Source organism: Macrosteles quadrilineatus, unplaced genomic scaffold (genome assembly GCF_028750875.1).
Source record: "Macrosteles quadrilineatus isolate MER2022 unplaced genomic scaffold, UCM_ALF_1.0 Scaffold_3__2_contigs__length_128488019, whole genome shotgun sequence".
Classification (NCBI taxonomy): Eukaryota; Metazoa; Arthropoda; class Insecta; order Hemiptera; family Cicadellidae; genus Macrosteles; species Macrosteles quadrilineatus.
The window spans coordinates 115,819,731-115,844,048 of record NW_026542596.1 but is presented as its reverse complement, the minus strand read 5'-3'; the positions used below and the strand labels follow the sequence as shown (position 1 = coordinate 115,844,048).

General features: G+C 35.6%; 1 protein-coding gene across 1 annotated transcript in view; it reads right to left on the bottom strand.

Moving 5' to 3' along the window:
* LOC128990428 (neurotactin-like) overlaps positions 1-24,318 on the bottom strand; it is a 78,628-nt gene that overhangs the window by 5,749 nt on the left and 48,561 nt on the right. The window contains exons 7-12 of the mRNA XM_054412789.1: positions 19,066-19,201; positions 12,197-12,440; positions 5,020-5,352; positions 4,433-4,573; positions 3,938-4,118; positions 819-1,069 (exon numbers count right to left, since the gene is read on the bottom strand). Of these exons, the coding sequence (XP_054268764.1) occupies positions 819-1,069; positions 3,938-4,118; positions 4,433-4,573; positions 5,020-5,352; positions 12,197-12,440; positions 19,066-19,201 (1,286 nt within the window). The remainder of the gene's footprint in view (positions 1-818; positions 1,070-3,937; positions 4,119-4,432; positions 4,574-5,019; positions 5,353-12,196; positions 12,441-19,065; positions 19,202-24,318) is intronic.

The window sequence follows — 24,318 nt, the reverse complement described above, 5'->3', positions numbered from 1 at the left end:
TTACCATATGGTTTTGAATGAACCAATGAGAACCGTGCGGTGTTGCCAAATTTGTTAATACCAGCTGATTTTAATATATTGCTTAGTATATTTTAATTAATTAGTGTTGTCAACGGGCGATGTGGCAACGTCGCACTAGCCTTGTCTTGTGATTGGCTGCCACCAACTGCAAACTTACGTGGTCCCGACAATAAACAATTTATGAACATGTTGAACAAAATTCCAAAAAGCATAACAGATGTCTAAAAAAATCAAAATTAAAAAACAATTTATTTTTTTGGCGAGTTATACGAATAGTTGCATTCGCCTATTGGGTCTGATGATGATTGGAGTGTCCAGTCGAAATCGATCACCACTTACCATCTTTTGTATATTTACCGTCTTGAGAGTAACAGTATAAGCGTAAAAATATGTTTTAAGTATTATAAGACGTATCTTTATTTACTTTCCATAAATTTAATAACACGTACAATGCTGATCAAGAAGTTATTTAGTTATAGGAAGTAATGTTAGTTTTTACCTTCTTTATCCTAAGATACCTTTGTTTAACATTTTTCAATACCGGTATTGGCATTTGACATTATTCATGTATGTATTCGATGCTACAAACAAATTAGATTCTTTGAAATGAATTGAATTGATAAAACAGAATAAGTATTTCCTTCATCAGTATGTTCATACTTAAAAACACACTAAAATAAGAAATATTTTATTATATAACAAAACTAAGGGATTACGTCTTTTAGATAATTATTGTGGTTGAACATCAAGGATAGCAAGAAGGTTTTCCCCACTCTACAAAGATTAACCAGACATACCTCAGTGACAACATAGAAGGGTGTGGATGGCAGCTGGCTGGCCAGGTTTAGGAGAGGACAGATAGTTCGTATCTCTGAGACGATGGCAGCCAGGCTGGTCCAGGAGGTGTTGTAACGTTTGAACACTTCACTGGTAAGAGACTGGTTGTAGCCGAGGATGCTGTTGGCAACCTTAGCTTTCACTTCCTCCTCCGTCCACTCCGGTCGCATCGTGTACAAAGCCTTTGTGGCATCGGCGTGTGCAGTTGTTCCTAAAATAACGTATTTAACTTATTCATAGAGATAGATAGATGCGTTCAAACTAGTCTGAAGCTTTTTTACGGCTCAAAACTTAACCCAGCTGTCATTGATGTGCTTTAAAGAAATTGTCCTAACTAAAGAAACACATAGCCTAATCTTAGTAAGTAACAAAGTAACTCAGATTTCAGTGTTAAACCCGTAACGGCTTATTACTCTTTTTGCATTATAATAAAAAAGAATTGAGACGGATACAACTAGTTTTACCTTGGGGGGGGGGGGGGGGAGTTTTAGTTGTACTTGGGTGGTCAGTAAGTGGTTTCAAAACTAACTTTGACTGTCAATCTCACTCATAGCTGTAATATTTCATTTCATTTCATTCATTATTTAGTATTAAGTTTTTTTTTTAACCCTAGGAGTGGCAGATCGACAGAAAATGTCGATTTCAAAATGTGCCGCTGGAGTGGCGGGCGACAGAATATCTCGATTTATGTAATGGTTTTTTCAGTTGCATGTTAAGCACATTTAAAGTCGGTGAAATGACATAACTCTTATACCAATGGAAAGATAAGATTCCGTAGTTTCATTTTATTATAAGAATGAACCTTATAACATAAATATATCGATCTTATAATTAGTTACATTTAAACGAAAAATACGCGCGAACTCGCGAACGCCATGTTTTGTTGCGCAATCGTAAATGATGAGTCATTTCAAAAATAAATAGCAGACGTAATTTTTGTCTCAGACAAAAGCAAGTGGTACCACTGCAACAAGCATGAAGAAATCTTGTATTCTGTATAAAGTATAACGGCATAATACATTCCAACAGCTGATAAACAATTTTTGTAAATAGCCTATTTTTACGTATTGTTCATGTGGCGGATCGACATAAAATGTCGATTTCTAAATCACATATATATACAATGTGAAAAGTACAAAAACGTTGTTTTATATACTCTCTTGTAGACGAAGGACAGTAGAATTCAATGTTGTTAGGCTGGTCACACAAATAGAAGCTTTTGATTTTTCAAAGCTAAAGGAACAGAACACTTGTCATCGTCTAACCTAAAATGGCGGCGTCGTCGTGAGTTTTTGTCCGATAACAAAGACGAAGTGTGGGTTTATCCCTAATGTTACATTGTAATGTTCGTTTTAGTTTATTATTTTGTATTAGGCAAAATATTTATGCATTATTTTGCATAAATATTTATACATGTGTGATCCAAAATAGGATAAAAAGTCAGTGAAGTTTTGTGGGCTATAACAGCTGATCAGTTGTTTTGTTTACATTTTTGCTTTTGTGAAAACCAAATATTCTATTACTTATCTTATTTAGTTATTCTTATATAGAATGATATTATTGACTTCAAAAAAAATTATGTTTTTATCATATTGATATATTAGTAGAGGGCATTTGTGGATTTATCAACGTGTAGTTGAAGAATTTGACGTTTTCCAATTTTTCCGTATTATTGCTAGTAAATCTATAAAAATAATTATTTTGTGTAAATTATGATATGTCTATGTAGAGGAATAAATTCTGAACAAAATGCATATTTTGAATTGTGCAATAAAAAATTACGTTACATGTGACACGTGTTTGCTTTTGAAATAAAATTTGATAAATTTATAAATTTTATTTTTTTTACTTTTTTCTAAAAATCTACCTTTCTAAAATTGGTTTGTATTACCATTTTTGAATTCTACTGACTATTACGAACAAAATGAATATACGGTTCAATAGTTTATCTCTACATACTAATTTTATACAGATTTTTGAAGAACTCCCTTACAAATTCACCAAAATGAGCGTGCCACTCCACAAAGCACATACTGAAAATCGGTCTCGCCACTCCTAGAGTTAAATGTTAACTTTTATTCATACACCTAATAATCACTCCTCAGAAAGGCTGCCCTAATATTCATTTCCTAATTTATATAATTTCATTAATATGTTCAATTAATCATTAATAATATTCATTCATAGCCTATATTTTTTTACAAAGCCCACAACCTAATTATTTATTAAATATGTATGAGAATTGCAATACATCAAAATTTTTTATAATATCATTTCAAAATTAGTCCTTAAGGAATCAAAATTTAAGAAGCAGTGAAAGTGATCCCATGTGTTCAACAATCAGTGATGTGAACATTGAAATTGAGAGAGAAGGAAGCCATTGAGAAGTTGAAATTGTTAGAAGAAGGACTCAAAATTTTACCTAAATCAAATTCATTCATCAAGAAGACCAGTTTCAAGTTATATCACAGTTTTTTTTAGCCTAAACCTCAAGAGGACTCAACTCAATCATTATCTTCAAAATTATGTATAACCTTTTCTTTAAACTCTTTAAAATTTTGTACTAATTGGACTTACCTTTTGGACAACGCCAAAATTAGATTTTCCATTGTTGAGATTGTGTAAATTTAACACTTTAATTAGGCCTATTTGGACGCTATTAAATTTATTAATTATCAGCATTCAAGCCAGCACGACACCCTACCCTGAGAGATGTCACATCTAAATTATTTGAACCTTTAAGTTATTATTCAAATTTATTTTTTTATTTCAATTTAATTTCAACCCCATACACCATTGTCAATCCTTTCATTGTAACGTCAAGCCTTTTCTCATTGCATGTTAATTGTTCATTTGTTTAAATAAAACACATTTTGTAATCCATATCTTTGTTAACTTATTAACTTTAAACATTTGTAGAATAGGCCTAGCCTAAAATGAATATTTTAAGGTGAGTTTACATAGCTAATATATAATTTTAGACGAGTTAACTTTGCCTTAGAAAGTCTCCAACAGGCAGGGTATTTTCAAAGCCAATGGCTAGCAAAAAGTATTTTCCTGTAAATTGAAAGTCCCTTACCCATGACAATTTTCACCGACAAATTGCCTTGTTTCCACACTTCCAAGGGGTGTTCCTTGATGACAACTCCGTCCACCACCAACCACTGATGTTTGGACGTGATGTTCTCGTCCAATCGGGGCAGGTCATGGTCTACTTTCACCCAATCATCTGGTACATTGTCAATCAGCTCTTCAACATCCTGTAAATATAAACAGTGGCAATCTACAATTAAAAACAAACAAACAACACTGGATACATTTTTACAAGGTCAATAATTGTATCTTTGCACGAAGCCTTTATTCATTATTCAAGCACTTTGGCAAAGAACCACATTTCTTGAGCATCCAGGTTCCACTAAAATAGTTAGGTTGTTGGAGATTTACCAAATGAGCACCTCATCAGGTGAGGAACTCTCATCTGATTTGTATAAGAATCAATTGATTCACTAGAATTAGTAACTCTTGGTGTGTTAGTAACTTATATTTTTAAATGTTAAATCATTCATTACCATACCTTCTGTCGCAGACACTGATCGTCTCTCTCGTTACAGTCGAGGGCTCGGATGTAGGGAAGAGATTCCTGTTCAGACTCGGCCAAAGGAATACCTGGGAAACTAGCAGACCCACTGGCTAGCCAGGCTCTGGTGAACAGCTTCTGCAATAGAAATCGGTCGATATTGAATTTGCCACTCATAAGTGTGATGCTGTCAAAATTATATTTTTTTACCTTAGTTTTTGTTTATAATAATAGCTGATGTGAGATTAATGATGCTATGGTCTACAATAGAGTGTAAGGGAGTGATCTCTTGTATTATTAGATGAAAACTAGAAAAATGGGGTATTGTTGATGGTTGGTTGGTCATTTGATTTCAAATTAGCTTGTTTATTTTAAAATCAGTATTGTTTCATTGATATCAGTGCACTTTCTATGCCTGAAAATGTCAGAGTCTATTCAGCACCACCAACATAGCTCAACTCAGCTACGTTTTGTATGCTGAAACTGGCTAAAAGCTTTAACACGGAAATGGGATGTCTTCTTGACTACTTCCTTTTAATGGTAAAATCTTAACATCATGTGAGAGTCTCAACACATTTACACACCTCAACTTTGTGCGAGGCAGCAATGGCAGTCAGCATGGTGGCCCCGGCTCTGTGTCCTAGCACCGTGATGGCTTCAGGGTCTCCAGCAAAGTGGACGATGTTGTTCTTCACCCACCTCAGCGCCTCCACAGCGTCGTGCAGTCCGTAGTTACCTGAGGTGAAGGGGTACGTTGAGTTTGAGAGAGCCTTGGCAGCTAGGTATCCGAGGACACCCATGCGGAAGTTGGGCTTGACAAAGACAACGTCTCGGATACGGCTGAGCCGAGGCGAGGGAAGATCTAGACGCCCAGGAGACCCTCCGGATAGAGATTCTGCACCAAATAGAACCACCACCTGTGGAAAGTTTGACGTAAACTATAATTTTTTTTAAATATAATCTTTTTCTACTGTAAATTAGCAATAAGTTGTCTCCGCATTACTGTAGTGTCCATGTCAACATTCTCCAAAAGCTTAATTAATCATGATTGATTATGGCTCTCCCACCAGTATATAAGAAAACAATGTCATAATGAAGACACAATGTCAAAACTATATTTTGTGCCGATTTTCAAATCAAAAGATTTAAAATCCGCGACAGGCAATGGACAAGTCAGTCCAACATGACGTAACGCGGAAGGATACGAACTGGAAGACCGTTGGGAGCCGTGCCGTGTGCAATCGTCTCGTCACTCGTGGCTCAGTAATCGCGTAGTCAACATGTGAAGTCGCGTCTTGTCGCTGGTGTAGGACGAATTTATTAATATCTTAATTCGTAGCTCGGAAATTAGCGTTCGGGCGGAAATTGTACGTGCATCAAACGATCGCAATTGTCAAAATTTCGCCGAATTGCATTTGGGGGTGTGTTTTATTAGTATTAAGTCGAGACAGTTGAGATGCCGGATTGATTGTTCGCGTTCGTGATGAAAATTCGTACATGCATCATATCGATAGCAAATGTCAGTTTCTAGCGAATCGCGGGTCGTCGTGACGGTATTTTCAATTGAATCATTAAACGCCAGCTCGAAAAAACAAGAATTAATAAGTCCTACACCAGAAAAAACCGTGTCGTGATATTCCGCTCGGTCAGACAAAAAGTCACAAATTACCACGAGTCAGTTTTTAAATGTTCGGTACGCGTGAATCTTCGTCGGAATGAATGTTAATGTGTCGACATGTGTACGTAAGTAAATGTATTGTGTTATTTGTGTTTTAGTATTAAAATAGTCTTGCCAATCTGCCACATTTTTTCACATGTACCACTCGTTTTACAAGTTATGAATCATGTTTTGTTTGGTCTGAGATTTTCATGTTTCATTTGGTCTACTTAGAGCACATGGTCACGATTCAGGATAAAATGTTTTATTAAATTTGGTCATGTCGTACAAAGAATTTAAGTTATAATAGTGAACCTAGTCAAATGAAAATTATTTATTGAATTGAAATGGTATATTAATTTAAAGAGCAATGTTTATCTGTGATATTATTATTTTTGTATTCTATGTAAATTCAGATTCTATCATCATCAGTATTATTATTTAAAACGTTTGTATTTCATGTGTAGAATAATTTTGAACAGTATTACATTTTTAAATAGTGAGAGTTTGATTGTGTAACGTAAATGGGGGTAACAGAGTGCTCGGTCGAAGGCTAGGGTTGATAAAAGGGTCATGAGGATAGACTCCCATTAAATTCATAAATATTAAATATTAAATAAAAAATTATCAAATAATCGACTCAGCAGTCGATTGGCCCCGTTGCACTGATCAGCAAGGAGTGATGTAGATCACAAACCTACATAATAGTCCCTGTTTGATTAAATTGTAAACTGGCCAGTTTGATAATTACGAACATCTTTGGGGAGTCTGGTGATCCAAAACAAATAAATAAAATCATCGAGGCTAGGTTTTCCCGAGACTTTGCAGTTTTAAAAAATGAACAAACCGCCAATTTGAACATTCAATCTTACAATCAACTCTCTCACTCTCCCTTTCAAAATATTGTTAAATTGTGCACAAAAAAGGTTATTACACTGTTTATATTTGTTACTTGTATCACAGCTCAATCCGACTCATTATACAGTATTTTTACAAATCACCATCTTTTCATTATCCTGTGTTTCAGCTGTTAGTATCATTAGTATAAAACTGGTAAAGTAAAGAGGTAAATGGCTTAACTGAAAGAGGTATACAAAGTATTCACAATGAGTGTTGATGATCACATTTTGTAAATATATTTTGACAGTGCAATTTTTATAAGCTCAGTTCATAATATTTAATATTAAATTGGTGAATTCATGAGTAATCGGCTTAACCGAATCCAGTATATATAAACATCTTGAAGTCATACTTTTGATAAATATTTCCTGAACAAACAGTTTCACAAATATTTTCAATCAATATTTCAATATTATTATTTGCAATTTTACAGTTTTACAGAGTATCAATTCATATCACGATCTTTCATCAGAACAGCACATTTTATTTCATGGAGTGATCAAATAGACACATCTATTAGTTTTAAGAAGTGTTAGAATTAAGCTGAAGAAGGTGTGAAGGAGGACAACATATCAGACCTCTCACGGTCCATAAATCGGACTTCTGGGATATTTAATTACAGGGCCCACACTTAACATCTTTATTTCCACTGCGCAGCTCTGTGATTGTAATGTCCTCAGTAGTTCAATTAAAAGTGTAAATTAAATTCATTAAAACCCCACCAGGGGGCAACTTTTTGTTATACTCACACCTGTATGGAATACCTAAATTGTATTACATATAGGTGTGAGGTGATTTTGGTTGATGGAATGATCAGTTAAGTAAAGAAGAAGATATATTTTTAATAGAGTAAAGAACCTTTATTTTTCTTTACAAAAAGTGATAGCACTAATTTGAGAGGTCTGGTAACAAGGAAGCAGATTGGCATTACTACCAAGGCAGGTTGGCATTGATAAGGGTATCAGTTGTTATCTCTAAGGCAATTATCCACATTGATATTTCTGTGTTTGTTTACTTGTTTATTTATTTGTGTCATATTCGTACAGAGATTATTTATATTTATATTTACATTTATATTTACATGTGCAATAGTTTTCAATTTTGAGTAAATAGAGTCAAACTGAGGTCAATTGTTTTAAACATTTTCATAATTACATATTTTGAGAAACAATGAATCATCTGAGTCATGTTATGTAACCACTGTGAGCGACATGAAGGCTGGCCAACAGAGGTCACGTTCCAGCTGTGGTGGGGCGAGAGTAGAACCTACCCGCACAGACAGGCAGACATCGGGCCGTTCACCACAACAATGTCCCCCGCCCCCGCCCACTCCATCGGCAACAGCTGACTGTCGACTGCGCTACGGGTCAATGAACTGATTGTTGACATCTACTCAACGCTGAATGCTAGATAATTCTACAGTGTGTTAAGCGTGCGCGTTTACACCATTCAAATTGTTGATGGATTGATGCAGTTTTGGTTTATGACACAAGGTGTTAGTTGACAACAATTTTTAATTTCTCAGTACCGACCTCAAAGCAAAATGTTTATTATTGTTAAAGTTTCAGAATTTCTATTTTTGTTATTCAAATTTCAAATGTTTATGTGTAAAATTGTTTCGTGTTAAATGTATTAAATGTAAATCAATGGAAAAAAAAATCAACAAAAAAATGTGTCGTATGAATGAAGCGTCTGTTGCCACGTCAAGCGTCGTCGCGCCGGGTCGAAATTGTCCCGGGATGGAAAAGGCCTTCGTGCGGACCTGAAGGTCGCTCGGGCCAATTTTTTTGGCAGGGGAGATTTCTGTGCCGATTTTCAAATCAAAAGATTTAAAATCCGCGACAGGCAATGGACAAGTCAGTCCAACATGACGTAACGCGGAAGGATACGAACTGGAAGACCGTTGGGAGCCGTGCCGTGTGCAATCGTCTCGTCACTCGTGGCTCAGTAATCGCGTAGTCAACATGTGAAGTCGCGTCTTGTCGCTGGTGTAGGACGAATTTATTAATATCTTAATTCGTAGCTCGGAAATTAGCGTTCGGGCGGAAATTGTACGTGCATCAAACGATCGCAATTGTCAAAATTTCGCCGAATTGCATTTGGGGGTGTGTTTTATTAGTATTAAGTCGAGACAGTTGAGATGCCGGATTGATTGTTCGCGTTCGTGATGAAAATTCGTACATGCATCATATCGATAGCAAATGTCAGTTTCTAGCGAATCGCGGGTCGTCGTGACGGTATTTTCAATTGAATCATTAAACGCCAGCTCGAAAAAACAAGAATTAATAAGTCCTACACCAGAAAAAACCGTGTCGTGATATTCCGCTCGGTCAGACAAAAAGTCACAAATTACCACGAGTCAGTTTTTAAATGTTCGGTACGCGTGAATCTTCGTCGGAATGAATGTTAATGTGTCGACATGTGTACGTAAGTAAATGTATTGTGTTATTTGTGTTTTAGTATTAAAATAGTCTTGCCAATCTGCCACATTTTTTCACATGTACCACTCGTTTTACAAGTTATGAATCATGTTTTGTTTGGTCTGAGATTTTCATGTTTCATTTGGTCTACTTAGAGCACATGGTCACGATTCAGGATAAAATGTTTTATTAAATTTGGTCATGTCGTACAAAGAATTTAAGTTATAATAGTGAACCTAGTCAAATGAAAATTATTTATTGAATTGAAATGGTATATTAATTTAAAGAGCAATGTTTATCTGTGATATTATTATTTTTGTATTCTATGTAAATTCAGATTCTATCATCATCAGTATTATTATTTAAAACGTTTGTATTTCATGTGTAGAATAATTTTGAACAGTATTACATTTTTAAATAGTGAGAGTTTGATTGTGTAACGTAAATGGGGGTAACAGAGTGCTCGGTCGAAGGCTAGGGTTGATAAAAGGGTCATGAGGATAGACTCCCATTAAATTCATAAATATTAAATATTAAATAAAAAATTATCAAATAATCGACTCAGCAGTCGATTGGCCCCGTTGCACTGATCAGCAAGGAGTGATGCAGATCACAAACCTACATAATAGTCCCTGTTTGATTAAATTGTAAACTGGCCAGTTTGATAATTACGAACATCTTTGGGGAGTCTGGTGATCCAAAACAAATAAATAAAATCATCGAGGCTAGGTTTTCCCGAGACTTTGCAGTTTTAAAAAATGAACAAACCGCCAATTTGAACATTCAATCTTACAATCAACTCTCTCACTCTCCCTTTCAAAATATTGTTAAATTGTGCACAAAAAAGGTTATTACACTGTTTATATTTGTTACTTGTATCACAGCTCAATCCGACTCATTATACAGTATTTTTACAAATCACCATCTTTTCATTATCCTGTGTTTCAGCTGTTAGTATCATTAGTATAAAACTGGTAAAGTAAAGAGGTAAATGGCTTAACTGAAAGAGGTATACAAAGTATTCACAATGAGTGTTGATGATCACATTTTGTAAATATATTTTGACAGTGCAATTTTTATAAGCTCAGTTCATAATATTTAATATTAAATTGGTGAATTCATGAGTAATCGGCTTAACCGAATCCAGTATATATAAACATCTTGAAGTCATACTTTTGATAAATATTTCCTGAACAAACAGTTTCACAAATATTTTCAATCAATATTTCAATATTATTATTTGCAATTTTACAGTTTTACAGAGTATCAATTCATATCACGATCTTTCATCAGAACAGCACATTTTATTTCATGGAGTGATCAAATAGACACATCTATTAGTTTTAAGAAGTGTTAGAATTAAGCTGAAGAAGGTGTGAAGGAGGACAACATATCAGACCTCTCACGGTCCATAAATCGGACTTCTGGGATATTTAATTACAGGGCCCACACTTAACATCTTTATTTCCACTGCGCAGCTCTGTGATTGTAATGTCCTCAGTAGTTCAATTAAAAGTGTAAATTAAATTCATTAAAACCCCACCAGGGGGCAACTTTTTGTTATACTCACACCTGTATGGAATACCTAAATTGTATTACATATAGGTGTGAGGTGATTTTGGTTGATGGAATGATCAGTTAAGTAAAGAAGAAGATATATTTTTAATAGAGTAAAGAACATTTATTTTTCTTTACAATTTGTACTGAAATTTACTGTGGATGATGATGATGTTCATTGTAATGAGACTAATCTTTTTGGTCAAAAAGTCATCGAAAATTCATAAATATCCCGAAATATTTTTATAATTGCTTGATACCAAATTCAAACTGATATAATGATTTATATTGTGTTTAATATGTATACTATTTTCTTATAATCTATAGCGTTAGATGTTAACACTTTAATCCATCTGTAAGATAGTTGGGTAGGTACTTTCCTGTTAAAGGGAACATTCATTATTATCAATGATTTCTTTCCGATACATCGATATTCTATTTTTGATCCGATAATGAACGAGATGTCAGCTGACAACTACAATAAGTAAATATTGTTCAGTATCAACAAACAATTTAAAAATATTATATTGAAATGAAAATGTTCTAAACTAACCTTACCTAACCAACCAAACTTGCTGTAAAATTTCCAAATTTCGTTTTTATATTACTCACATGCCTTTTCTGTTATCAAACGAAATTTTGAAATGATACAGCAAACCCAGCAAGTTTGGTTGGTTATGTTAGGTTAGTTTAGGACAGTTTTACTTATTTATGTTTTGCCTAAACAAGATCAGTTGTCAATTTGTAATTTAAATGTGTTTGACGGTATTATAATAAAAACAGAAGGTAACCACCGTAAAGGAAAACAAAAATATTGATATATCGAAAGAAATCAGATTGATAATAATGAATGTTCCCTTTAACAGGAAAGTACCGCGATAGTTGTGCCAAGTTGAAAACCTGCTGAATTGTAATAATTGGTAGCAAGAAATCCTAAGGGAATCAGCTCCAGCTGAAAGCCTTCCCTTACTTAAGCTAAGAAAACATAATTTTCTTTGTCATCAGCTGTAATAAAGAATGACTACTTTAAACATAGAATGGTGGAAAACGTATTACTTGGCCTTATTCGCTGACCTTCCAATTAATTACTGTACAATATCAAATGAAGAAACCAAAAACTCATGACTTCTAACTCACACCACTTGGGGCTGGATTTGTGTTTTGTTATACAGAAAAGATAATTTTCTTTTTTGTCAAAATATAAAACTACAAAACTTCTATGCGTACAGGCAAGGGGTTGATGTATCGGACTTGAGGAGTGACTATGTCTAGAGTGAGACAGTCTTCTCGTCCGTTGATAGTTCCATTGTTGTAGACCTGCCAGCAAGTGTCGGAGGAGTTGTGAGTCTTGAGGGTTCCGTTCCAACAAGACTCCAGAGTGAACTTCTCAGGTGCTCGCCATCGTCTCTCACCCACCGGTGGCCTGGCGTACGGGATACCTCGGAACACAATGGCTCCGTCTTCCAGCAATCTGGAACGTGACAGGTAGTGTAATTAAAATCTCCATTTCAGTTGCCCATTTAAGACAAGAGCTACTATTTTAATAATCAAATGTATCATTAAGTCTTGTAAAATTTGATTTGTTTGATGAAATATTTTTGGAGGTGAACCCTTTTATTTGTTTCCATTGTGTCAATGGATTAAAACATAGAAAAAATATTATACATTATGCATTACTATCAGGCAACTAACTTTTGAAAACTTGTTGCTGGCGGAAATTACATAGAACATAGGACTATTAGGACAGCTCATAATGCAGTTTGCCGATCTACTAATTAAAATCACTCTGTTTTATTGGTATTTTTATTTCAATTAGGCAGCCCTTAGAAAGTAACATGAGTGCAATTGATTCTTTTACACTATACTGTACTATTTTGGATTTTACTTTCACAAATCATTAAAAATCTTCATATTCTTAAAAGCACTGTTAGTTAGGGGCCTACCTTAATTAATTGCACCTCTAATTGACTAAAACATATGTTTTTTAGAAATTGAATAAATACGAGGTGTTAGCCCGTCCTACGTACGGGAGTAGTCAGTTAAAACTGCGTATAAATCAGAACAGCTAGCTTACACGTATAAAGACAAATTCTATAGCAGCCTACAGTAGAAAGAGTAATTATCAATTGAGAAAGTGTATAGGCCTAGTCAATGCATACCTGCCTCTTCCATAATCAATATCAACACAATACAATTACTTATACTATACACATTTTCTGGTAGGTCTGAATAGAAACCCCCTAAAATAAAACGAAAACATCCAATAAAACTCACAGTACACATAATTATAACGTTGGTGTCCTGACATCATTAAAAAGAATCATCCACACATATCCTTTATATCAATTTCACTACATCAATAATTGCTAAATAAATGGATTAATAAAATTGTCAAGCAAGACAAATAAAAAAAAAAAGTTTAAATTATACGATTTTTTTTTCTCCAACATATTTTTTACTTCCCATTTAAATTAATCTTTTCGCAACTCGAGTCTACGCACAGGCCCTGCCTATGTAGACTTTTTCCTTTCTTATAGAATGTATTTTTTTTAACACTTTTATTTACTTATTTCTACAGTATATATTTTTTGTTTTGTTATCTAGTTAGTAATATTTTGCTGTTTCATATTTAAGTAAAGAAAAAAATACAATGTATTTGTCTGTAAATAATTAATGGGAAATAAAATATTATTTCATTTCATTTCATTTCATTTCAAATAAGTGTAAACAAAGAAAAGTAAAAACAACATTATACAGTTTGTTTTGGTAAACAGCTGAGTCAAAAATAAAATAATATTCATTTGATCAAAATAACTGGTCACATGTTGAAGGAATTTAAAACGTAAAACACGCTAGTAAAGCTAGTGACGTAATTAATTGTCTATGTTTATTATCCATTCCATTATCAGTTCTAATATCCTTAATAAATAAACAACCCTCATTGAATCAATGTACACCGTAATTCCCCATATTAATTTATTTAAACTATAAAATATTCAGCGCCTCCAAACGTAACTGTTCTATTTCTAATACAACAATATTAAACACACATCTTGTTTCAACAAACTCTATTTCCAACTAAACCAATGTTTACAAAAACATGTTTACAAAAATCATCTGTCAACAAAAGATATTTAAACACAAATAAATCGTATGACTAAAAGAACATACTTAATACAACATCCCGCCTCAAGATGTCTACATCTTCATGAAGCTCGGTACCGCCTCGGTATCTTGATGGACCTTCCGTAATGGGTAACTGTGCCAGCGTCTGGACAATCACGTGAGTTAGATGGACAATTAAGGACCGTAGATGAACAGTTTGAAAGAATGCAATCTTCTCCGTAGTATGGTGCAGGAACTAAGAACTTCTGGTTTCGTCGAATGGTTTTCTTGTCAATGTCCACAAGGTAGGAACGTGGTTCGTTCAATTTCCTGACTACTTTACCATGTCTACGTAGATCTGTGATCCATACCATGCTTCCCTCTTCTAATTCACTTAAACCCCTCGTTCCATGTCGTTTATCAAATTGCATCTTATACTTCGACTGGTACTTATTCTCCCTCTCAAAAAAGTCTTTATTTTCCACAGGATTTCCAACCAAAGTAGATGGAAGATTGTCTCTTATTTTCCCTCCAAACATAAGTTCTGGAATCAATGGTTCACTGTGATTAGTTGAGTTCTGAATACACACTGGACACGATTTGCTTTTTCTTTCTATTTCTTGAGAAATTCCAGGCCACCACATGGTTTCCAAAGCACGTTTCCTTGTTTTTGTGATTCCCAAGTGTCCACTGTGAAGCCTCTTAAGCATTTCCGCTCGTAGTTCATGAGGTATTATCATCCGAGTTCCTCGAAGCAATAACCCATCAATACAACTTAACTCGTCTTTCACGTTAAAGTATTCTTGAATCTCATTAGGTAAACTTGATTTTTCAGGCCATTCGTCTAAAATTTTTAGCTTGAGTTGTGCACATATTGGATCCCTCATTTGTGAGTGAAGTACTTTTGTCACATTTTCGTCTGTAGTGTTTATTCTAAACATACTGATTTCATGAACGAAGGCTTCCACTTCTTCTGTCAATTCGCCATCTTCATTAGCCGGAATAGGACATCTCGATAGCAGATCTGCTATGGCAAGGTCTTTTCTTGGGGTCCAGGTCATGCGATAATCGTATCTCATCATACGCATTCGGAATCGCTGTAGTCTCGGTGAGAGCTCGTCCAAATTTTGTCTATTGAAAATTGAGACAAGCGGTTTGTGGTCGTTCTCAATTGTGTACATTTTACCCATCAGGAAACATTTTAAACGGTCACTTGCCCAAGTGCACGCAAGCGCTTCTCTCTCAATGTTACTGTAGTTTTCTTCAACAGGCATTAGAGTCCGAGATATATATGCCACAGGTTTCTTGTTTTCTCCTTCAACTTGTAGTAAAACCGCTCCAAGACCTTTTTTTGAAGCGTCACAAGAAAGAATCGAGGGCTTTTCCGGATCGTAAACAGTTAAACATGGCTCTGATGATAAAATCTGTTTCACTGTGACAAAAGCTTTTTCCTGAGTTGGTCCCCAAAAGAAATCGTGTTTAGTCTTTAACAAGCTTGTAATTGGCTTTGAAATCTCACTGCAGTTCGGAATAAATTTAGCCAGAAAAGTGACCATGCCCATGAATCTCTGGACTTCATTAGCATTACTTGGGGCTGGTAAGTCCACAACTGCTTGTACCTTGCTCGGATCAGGCTTGATTCCTTCCTTAGACAGCACAAACCCCAAAAATGTCACAGTCTTCTTGCAGAACTCAGACTTCTGCTTATTCAAAGTGATTCCATTAGCTTGCACTCTCTCTAGAACGGCTCTAAGACACTCGTCGTGTTCCTCTTTCGTTCTTCCCCATATCAAACAGTCATCAATGTGCACTAAACAGTTCTTTGCCCCTTCTAAAGCTTTTGACATACGGCGCTGAAACTCTTCATGAGCAGATGTAATTCCAAAAGGTAACTTACAGAATTTATACCTCCCGAAAGGGGTGATAAATGTTGTGTAATCTTGAGACTCCTCTGCAAGGTTCAGTTGCCAGAAACCGGATTTCGCATCGATCTTGCTGAAGTACTTGGCTCCCGCAATCTCGGACAATGAAATCTCAATCTTTGGAATAGGATAAAACTGACGTTTCACACTGTTGTTGAGTTTGGATAGGTCCACGCAGATCGTAACCCCACCTCTCTTTTTTGCGCAAACTACCATTGGTGCGCACCAATCAGTCTCGTGTTCAACTGGGACAATCACTCCTTTTTCAAGCATATCGTCTAACTGTTTTCACCTTTCACCTTGGTTTTTAAAGGTATTGGTACAACCCTGGGGGTGGATATAGCATAAGGAACTGCATTCTCCTTCATTTCTATCTTGTACTCTCCTTTCATATTTCCCAATCCTTGAAATAAATTAGGGTACTTAGTAACCCAGTCAATATCTGATGAATCTACAGAAAAGATCCTCTTCACCAGGTTCAGCTCTTCACAGGAACGTCTGCTAAGAAGTGGAACATTGATCTCATCAGAAATATACGCATAATCATAAACCGATACACCCTTATGGTTAAGCTTCAGCCTTAAAGTTCCCAAAATATTGATTCGTTCTTTCTTCTTTGCACTGTACACAGGGGATTTGCACTTTCCTAGAGGCAGAGTCTTAATAAAATCACCAAGAACTCCTACTGGAATCATGGTTACATCAGCGGCTGTGTCAAGTTTAAATTTTATAAGCCCTAACACTTGGTTTCCACAGCTTGCTTTTACCTCCTGGGCCCAGGCTCTGTCATTGTTTTCTATATTCCCGATGAAAATCTCAGGAACCTGTAGATCTCCACAGTCTGAAACTTGCTGTTCGATTTCTTTAACAACGTTTTTGTTTTTTCTCATCCACTTTTCGCGGTAGGGACAGCATCGAAAAAAATGTCCAATCTCGGAACATTTGTCACATTTGGCTTTCCTAGCAGGACATTCGGCCAGTGATCCGTGCCAATCATAACCACATTTCCTGCACTTCTTTGTATTTTCTGCATCCTCGATGTATTTCTGGTCACAAACTCCTTCTGTCCGATTCGGTTTACCGTTTTGAACTGACGTTTTATTTACCAAAAAAACATTAGTATTGGCAAGTTCATGTTTTTGGCGTTCTAGCTCCTCATGTTGGCGCAAGGTATTAATTGCTTTCTCCAGAGTCAATTGAGATTCCAGCTGGAGTCTATCACTCAGACCCTCATCTTGCATACCAATAATGAGGACGAGAAGCATCATCTCATCATTTAGTTCACCCCATGCACACGTTTTCGCAAGGCCATGCAAATCTGTTATAAATTTTTCAGATGGATCACTCCCTTGCTTGTGTCTCAAAAATTTTGATCTCTCATAAATTATATTCCGTCTTGGCACAAAGTATTCATCAAAGGCCCTAAGAGCCTAGTCATAAGTATTAGGTTTTGGTGAAAACGAATCGAAAATATCTTCACTTCTACTACCCATTACAAACAAAAGTACATCGATTTGCCGAGCGTCGGAAGTGCTATCCAGACCGCAACCCCGTCTGTACCTTTGAAAGTGATTCCTCCAGGAATGCCATTCATTCGGAATAAAAGAGAACGTTTCTGGAGTTGGTAACGTGATATTGACCATCGGAGTAGGAGTATACATAACTGCATCATTTTCTCGGTTCGTATGTCCCAATGCAAAACCTCGTGACTCATCTTTAGTCTTTCTAGAGTCCCTTTCTGAAACGTAGTTGAGTTCACTTTGGGCGTCGTCCTCACCGTTATCCTCATACCTTTGCCTCCGAGTATTTCGTTTTTTTCTGCCCTTACTTGACATTATGCGTGGTTTTAGACTTTCAGTTCGATAAAAATCCACTAAGCTGCCACCATGTTCTATTTCCAATACAACAATATTAAACACACATCTTGTTTCAACAAACTCTATTTCCAACTAAACCAATGTTTACAAAAACATGTTTACAAAAATCATCTGTCAACAAAAGATATTTAAACACAAATAAATCATATGACTAAAAGAACATACTTAATACAACAGTAACTACAACTAACCACACGCTAAACAACTTTTTAGATTTCAGAAAAGGATGGTTATAGTCTAATTGCAGTGTCCTAGGTGATGACGTTGTGCTCAATCTATGTCATTTATATCTGTATATCTTTGGATGAAACCCGTCTGGGTTTTGGTGGTAATTTAAAATTGTATTCCTGAGGATTCTTGATCTCCTTCTTTATGACATCAATATTTCCGGGCCTAATCCAAACAAAGTTTAATCATTCAAAAACATTGATTGTAAACAAACCAATATGAATTAAAACGTGTAAAAATGAATTTTCCTACTCTTTCCTAAAAAAGTTGAGCAGTATAATAATTTGCATATCCTTTTTTTAAGACTCGTTCCACACCTCGACTTGTAAACATCGATGGTGTTACTTTTCTCGGTGGTCTACTAATCTTACTCATTTCTTAAAAATCAATGACAAATCAGAGTAAATAAAATAACCTCATAGTTCTACAGAGCATTTTTATATTTAACCAGCTGTTAGTTAAAACAAATTATATTGCTCTAAAACAAATCGAAGATTACAAAGATTGCTTTAAAAAATAATTTGAACATCCTAGTATTTTACTATGTATATTTAATTCATCTGTCATCCTCTTACAGAAGAATTAAACATATCAATGATTAGCATTACACATAGTATAAATAAGTCAACCCTAAGTATGACTTAACATTTTTATCCAAATGCTGAATTTGTGACACAAAAGCTGAATGTTTACAGCTGTTATGTTAAGCAAATTATTTTATGCCAAAAGCTAGTTTAGAATCTTAGCGTCGGCTGCTAGACTTTTTAAAAATTAAAACTTAATTCCTAAAAAACTGGGAACCTAAACTAAAATTATGGCTTCGACATTCCCTAGTTTTTAAAATTATCTTTCTTTCAACACAAAAATCATGAAAATCCGTCGAGTGGTTGATTCAGAATCGTGAAATAAAAAAACACTGTTTCGTTTTAATATTATAGATTACAAAATGGTAGTTAAAACTAACCCTTCAACAGGGCCGCAGGATGTGACTGCTCTCACATATCGTCCATCGATGATTGGAGAAGACGTTAGAGTTCGGGGACCTGACACTGCAATGATGATAATGATGATCAACAATATCAAGAATAATAAGACACCACCTGCAACAAATGACCACATAATACAGTACATACAAACCCATTTAAAAGAAATGTGTAATGTGGTAGTACAATGTTTAATGACTTAGAAACTGTAATTTACAACCTAAAACTGAGTACTTCTTTAAAGTTTATTGTTTGTGGTGTGTACAATAGCTAGGTTGCCTGGATTAGAAAGAGTCAATCCTGGCATAACAAACTACCAGAGGTGCCCATCCCCCCCTAACCCAGAGGCGCAATCCTCCCCCCCCCCCCCCCAAGCCAAAGGAGTAGTCCCCCCCACAATTCATGCTGCCGTCTATTTAAACCTACCCTCCCCTCACCAATTTATCTGACAATTTTCCCTTTACCTCATAAAACAAGCATTTAAAGTATTTAGTAAACTTGAGGTACGAAAAACAAACTTGCTGATAATCAAAATTAAATGTTTAATATGAAACGTCATTTAACAATACATCAATATAAATCTAACTAATGGACGAATTAGAAGTTTTTCAATTTACAATTCAGAATTTGTATTGTCAGCCAATATGTGTGCTCAGTATTGCAATAGACAACGTCTTCAAAACGTACAAGAGTGAAAATTTAAAAACTTACGTTTTCATGTCCCTGGCCTTTTACTTCGTAGCTACTGGATTTGTAGTTTATTATTATGTGTTTTAATATTTTTTGGGATGGGGGCAACATGTTACACACATTTATTTGGTTTTAAATAGGTTCTAGGTATTTTTTTCGTATTTTTAAAGTCTCAAAATTCACGACCATGACGTGTCCCTAGGGTACATTTTCCAACTTTCACGCTGTTTTTAGACTAATTACTCATGCCGAAATATATAAAGCCATATTTTTATGCCATCAATGGTTATTAAACTTACAAAAAAGGAGCATATTATAATTTTATTGTCATTGCAAACTGACTACCATGACATAATAAGTCTGTCCCTCGATTTGGCGTCACGACCATTTGGGAAAAATTTTCAACTTTGGAGCACGACAGTGGCAAGCCTGGCGTTGATGGAGTCAGTTGGTTTTAGAGACTAGTTCGGGGTGTACGTCAGGATTGTAGTGCCGGTCGTTTCGAGTTGAAAGGAGGAATTACAAGATTAATACAGGAAAGGTTGTGTTTTTTGTAATTTTGGTGTGTCCATGACCGTACATAGTCATTCGATGAAGTAGACATGGTGTTAATTTTTGTTTATAAGATATTTCAATTGCTAGATTAACCTAGAAGTCCACTTTGTATCCTCGAACATGAGGTGCAGAGCTACCGCCAGAACAGAGCCAAATAACACGTAATTTCACGACCATCGCGGGTTTTTTCACGACCTATCCAGCCTTATGGATTATAGTATGTTTGGTCGTGACAATAACTTTAATATAATTGTAATTTGAACAGTTTAGTTCAATTAAATCACATATTTTTATTATAACTAACAGTATAATTAAAGGATTGTTTAGAAAGATTTAGATTTTTTTAGAAAATTCACGACCGTACCGCTTGTCCCTGACCATCACGTTTATGATTTTTATCATAAAAATTTCAAAAATTAAAATATCGTCATATTTCAATGTTTTATACACAAAAGAAGCACGCCTCTATGCAAACATAAAGATTTTTCGGGTCTTGGTAAGTTTTTTCGGAGTTATACAAACTTAAAAAGATTTTATTGGCTTTTTTCAATTTTTTTGAGTTTTTTTAATTTTTTTTTAGAAATACCAAATATACTAAAAGCTCAGTGACCTTTTTAATGTATAATGGTCATAAAAGTAAATTAGTTTATAGCAAAACATAGTTATAAAAATAATATTAACTATTTTTAATATTCATTTAAACGTCTGTTATGGTCGTGACAGGATTTTGTGTTTTTCCACTAAAGATGCTCTTTTAAAAAAAAACTACCAAAGATATTGCGTTACCATGGACATTTTATGAAACTTCAAATGTTAATGAAATAAAAAAAATAATAAAAGTTTTGAAAAAAGGGGAAAAAAATTTGCAAAGTGTTTTTCCTGAAAACGTACGTTTTTAAATTTTCACTCACAACAATATAGGCCTACTCGGTGAATTACTCTACTCCAACACAGTACTGTAACTGTACAATATATTAGGTGGCGTTAATTTTTACAGGGCTTAAGAATTCAAACAGCTTTAAGTGCATTAATAATACTTTGGCGAAAAGTATATTGTTTCAAAATTATAGGCAGAGTCACGAAATAAGACAGACTTGTTGCTCGCCACTCCCAGGCTGCCTTTATTTATTTATTTATTTATTTATTCACGGTAACACCATTTATACAATAGTAGTTAGCATAATCAATTACAAGATGGCATAATTAACAACGACACTACATTACTAATGCAATTATATCAAACAAAACTGAACTTGAAAAATCTTTGGGTAAGTATGATATTCAATGAAAACAACAGACAATAATAACAGGCAATGCAGACAACAACAAAAAAAAAAAACAATCAATAACAGGCAATGAAAGACTAAAAATAACAGGCTATAAATACAAGCTATATAAATACGGCAAGCAATAACAGGTAATGAAAGGCTATAATGACAGGTTATAACTAATAGACTATAGTACAAGCTATAATACAGCAAGCAATAACAGGCAATAAATACATACAAAAAATAACAGACAATAAAAATGCAGAAGCAATAGAACAACAGGCAATAAATACAGAGGCAATAGAATAACAGGCAATAAAAAACGCTCAATAGAATTCAGACAATAACATGCAATAAATAAATACGGACAATAATACAGGCAGTGAATACAGTTAACGATGGTGTCCTTTCAGATTTATGTAGATTTTTTTGGCGGTCACAACTGAGGTGTTCCAAAGGTCAACGTGCGGGGACAGGAGGTTCCCAATCCTATGGAGACGGGGGATCACACTGTTGTGCTCATAGTTGTTGGCGTAGGCTTGAATAGCGAAGAGGTTCCTTGAGCGAGTTTCTCCTGGAACTCGAAAGTTGATCCGACCAAGTAGCTCAGGGCATACAACATCACCATTTAAAAGATTTACGAGAAGAGAAACATCAGCTAATTCTCTTCTCAAATGTAAAGATTGTAGTCCCAATTGAATTTCGATGTCGCTGATGGGAATTGTTGCATAGTTGTAACCCATCTTGAGTCCAACAACTCGAAGAAACCTTCTTTGGATTTTCTGTAGGCGGTCGATTTGTCCAATTGCATAGGGAGCCCACACAATGCTGCAATATTCAAGTACTGAGCGAACAAGGCAGATGAAGAGATACCTCAGCGCTGTGATGCTGAGACCATGTCTAGAGGTGCGAATAATGAAGCCCAGTGCCCTTGACGCCTTGCCACAAACCAACTCCATGTGGTCAAGAAATGTGAGGTTTGATGAGAACACCACCCCGAGGTCACGAACTGAGGTCCTCCTGGAAATATCACTGCCATCGATGGTATAGTTGAAGATAATAGGTCTCTTGCTACGGCTAAAGGTGATTGCAGTACATTTCTTGATGTTGAGACTCATATCGTTTGAGACACACCAGTCGCATATCCTCCTGAGGCAGTTCTGGAGTGTTGTACAATCTTCAATGGAAGAAATGGCCGTAAAAATCTTAATATCATCAGCAAATAACAGTTTATCCACATCCATGAGTTCTATGATGTCATTAAGATATAATGAGAACAGAAATGGACCCATATGTGAGCCTTGAGGGACGCCAGATGTTGCAGTGAAGGGTTTAGAAATTGATTGTTGAAACTTTACAATAAGTTCCCGGTTATCCAAGTATGAGCGGAACCATTTCAAGAGTTGTCCAGTGACTCCATAACCAGCCAATTTGGAAAGTAGTATCTGGTGGTTAACACGATCAAAAGCCTTCTGGAAATCCAAGTAAATGCTGTCGACCTGAAGTCCCATCGACACATTGGAAACTAGGAAATTCTGGTAGATTACTAGGTTGGACGAGGTTGACCTGCCAGTCGAGAACCCATGCTGGTGAGTTGAGAGGAGGTTGTCAAAAAGGGGCTTTATTTGGTCTAAAACGAGACTCTCAAATACCTTCCCCAAGGTGGGTTGAATGACAATCGGCCTGAAGTCACTTACATCGGAAGAGTTTTGGACTTTGGGAATGGGAACAACAAAGCTGGTTTTTAATGTATCCGGAAAGATTCCTTCTTGAAGTAAAAGATTGAAGATGTGTGTCAATTGAGGAGCCAGTAGCATATTACAGTACTTCAGTACAGATGGAGGTATTAGGTCGGGCCCCGTTCCCTTGTAAGGATCGAGAGATGCCAGCTTCTTTTGAACGTCATTACAACTTAGTCTGCAGGAGTTCAAATTCAGGTGAGTTTTGAAATCGTCAACTGGAGGAGTCACTGCTGACTGCTGGTAAACTGATGAAAAGTAAACTCCAAAAAGGTTGGAAATATCTTCAGGACGTTCGGCCTTCTCACCGTGGTAGTTGAAACAATCGAAGCTGCTACTATTTGATTTAAGGCTGTTTACAAAGCCAAAAAAAGACCTTATGTTAAGTGGAATAGAGTTATTAACTCGATTAATGTATTGTGCATAGCAATCTCTGCTTAAGGTCTTACAAAGGCGACGAACACGGGAAAACTCTTCGTAGTCACGCAGTGATTGAGAAGCTTTAAATTTGGAATGCATGGCCTTCTTCATGATTGTGAGCTGTTTCAATTGGCTATCGAACCAGCAAGGAAATTTTGATGGACCAAATCTCTTCATAGTTGTATGCCTCAGGATGATTTCACGAATAGTGGAGACAAATGAGTCAAAGAAGCTGTTTACATCAATAATACTGTAGTAAGTGGTTCCAAGCTCTCTATTGAGTTCAATGTAGATAGCCTCAACATCACACCGCCTGAAGTCCGGGACGAAACCAGAAACATTGCAGGTACTATCCATGCATTTGTTGACTACAAAAGTAAGTGGAGGGTGAGCCTCTTCAACAGGAAGTAAAATGTCTTGCGCAGCCTCAACAGTTGAGTTGGTCGACGAGGTGAACACCAAATCAAGCAGCACTCCCCTGGAGTTCAGGATGGTATTAGTTTGTTTCAGCTGATAAGATGTCATAAGATCTATGAGTTCTTGCTGGGATCTGCTAGGATTA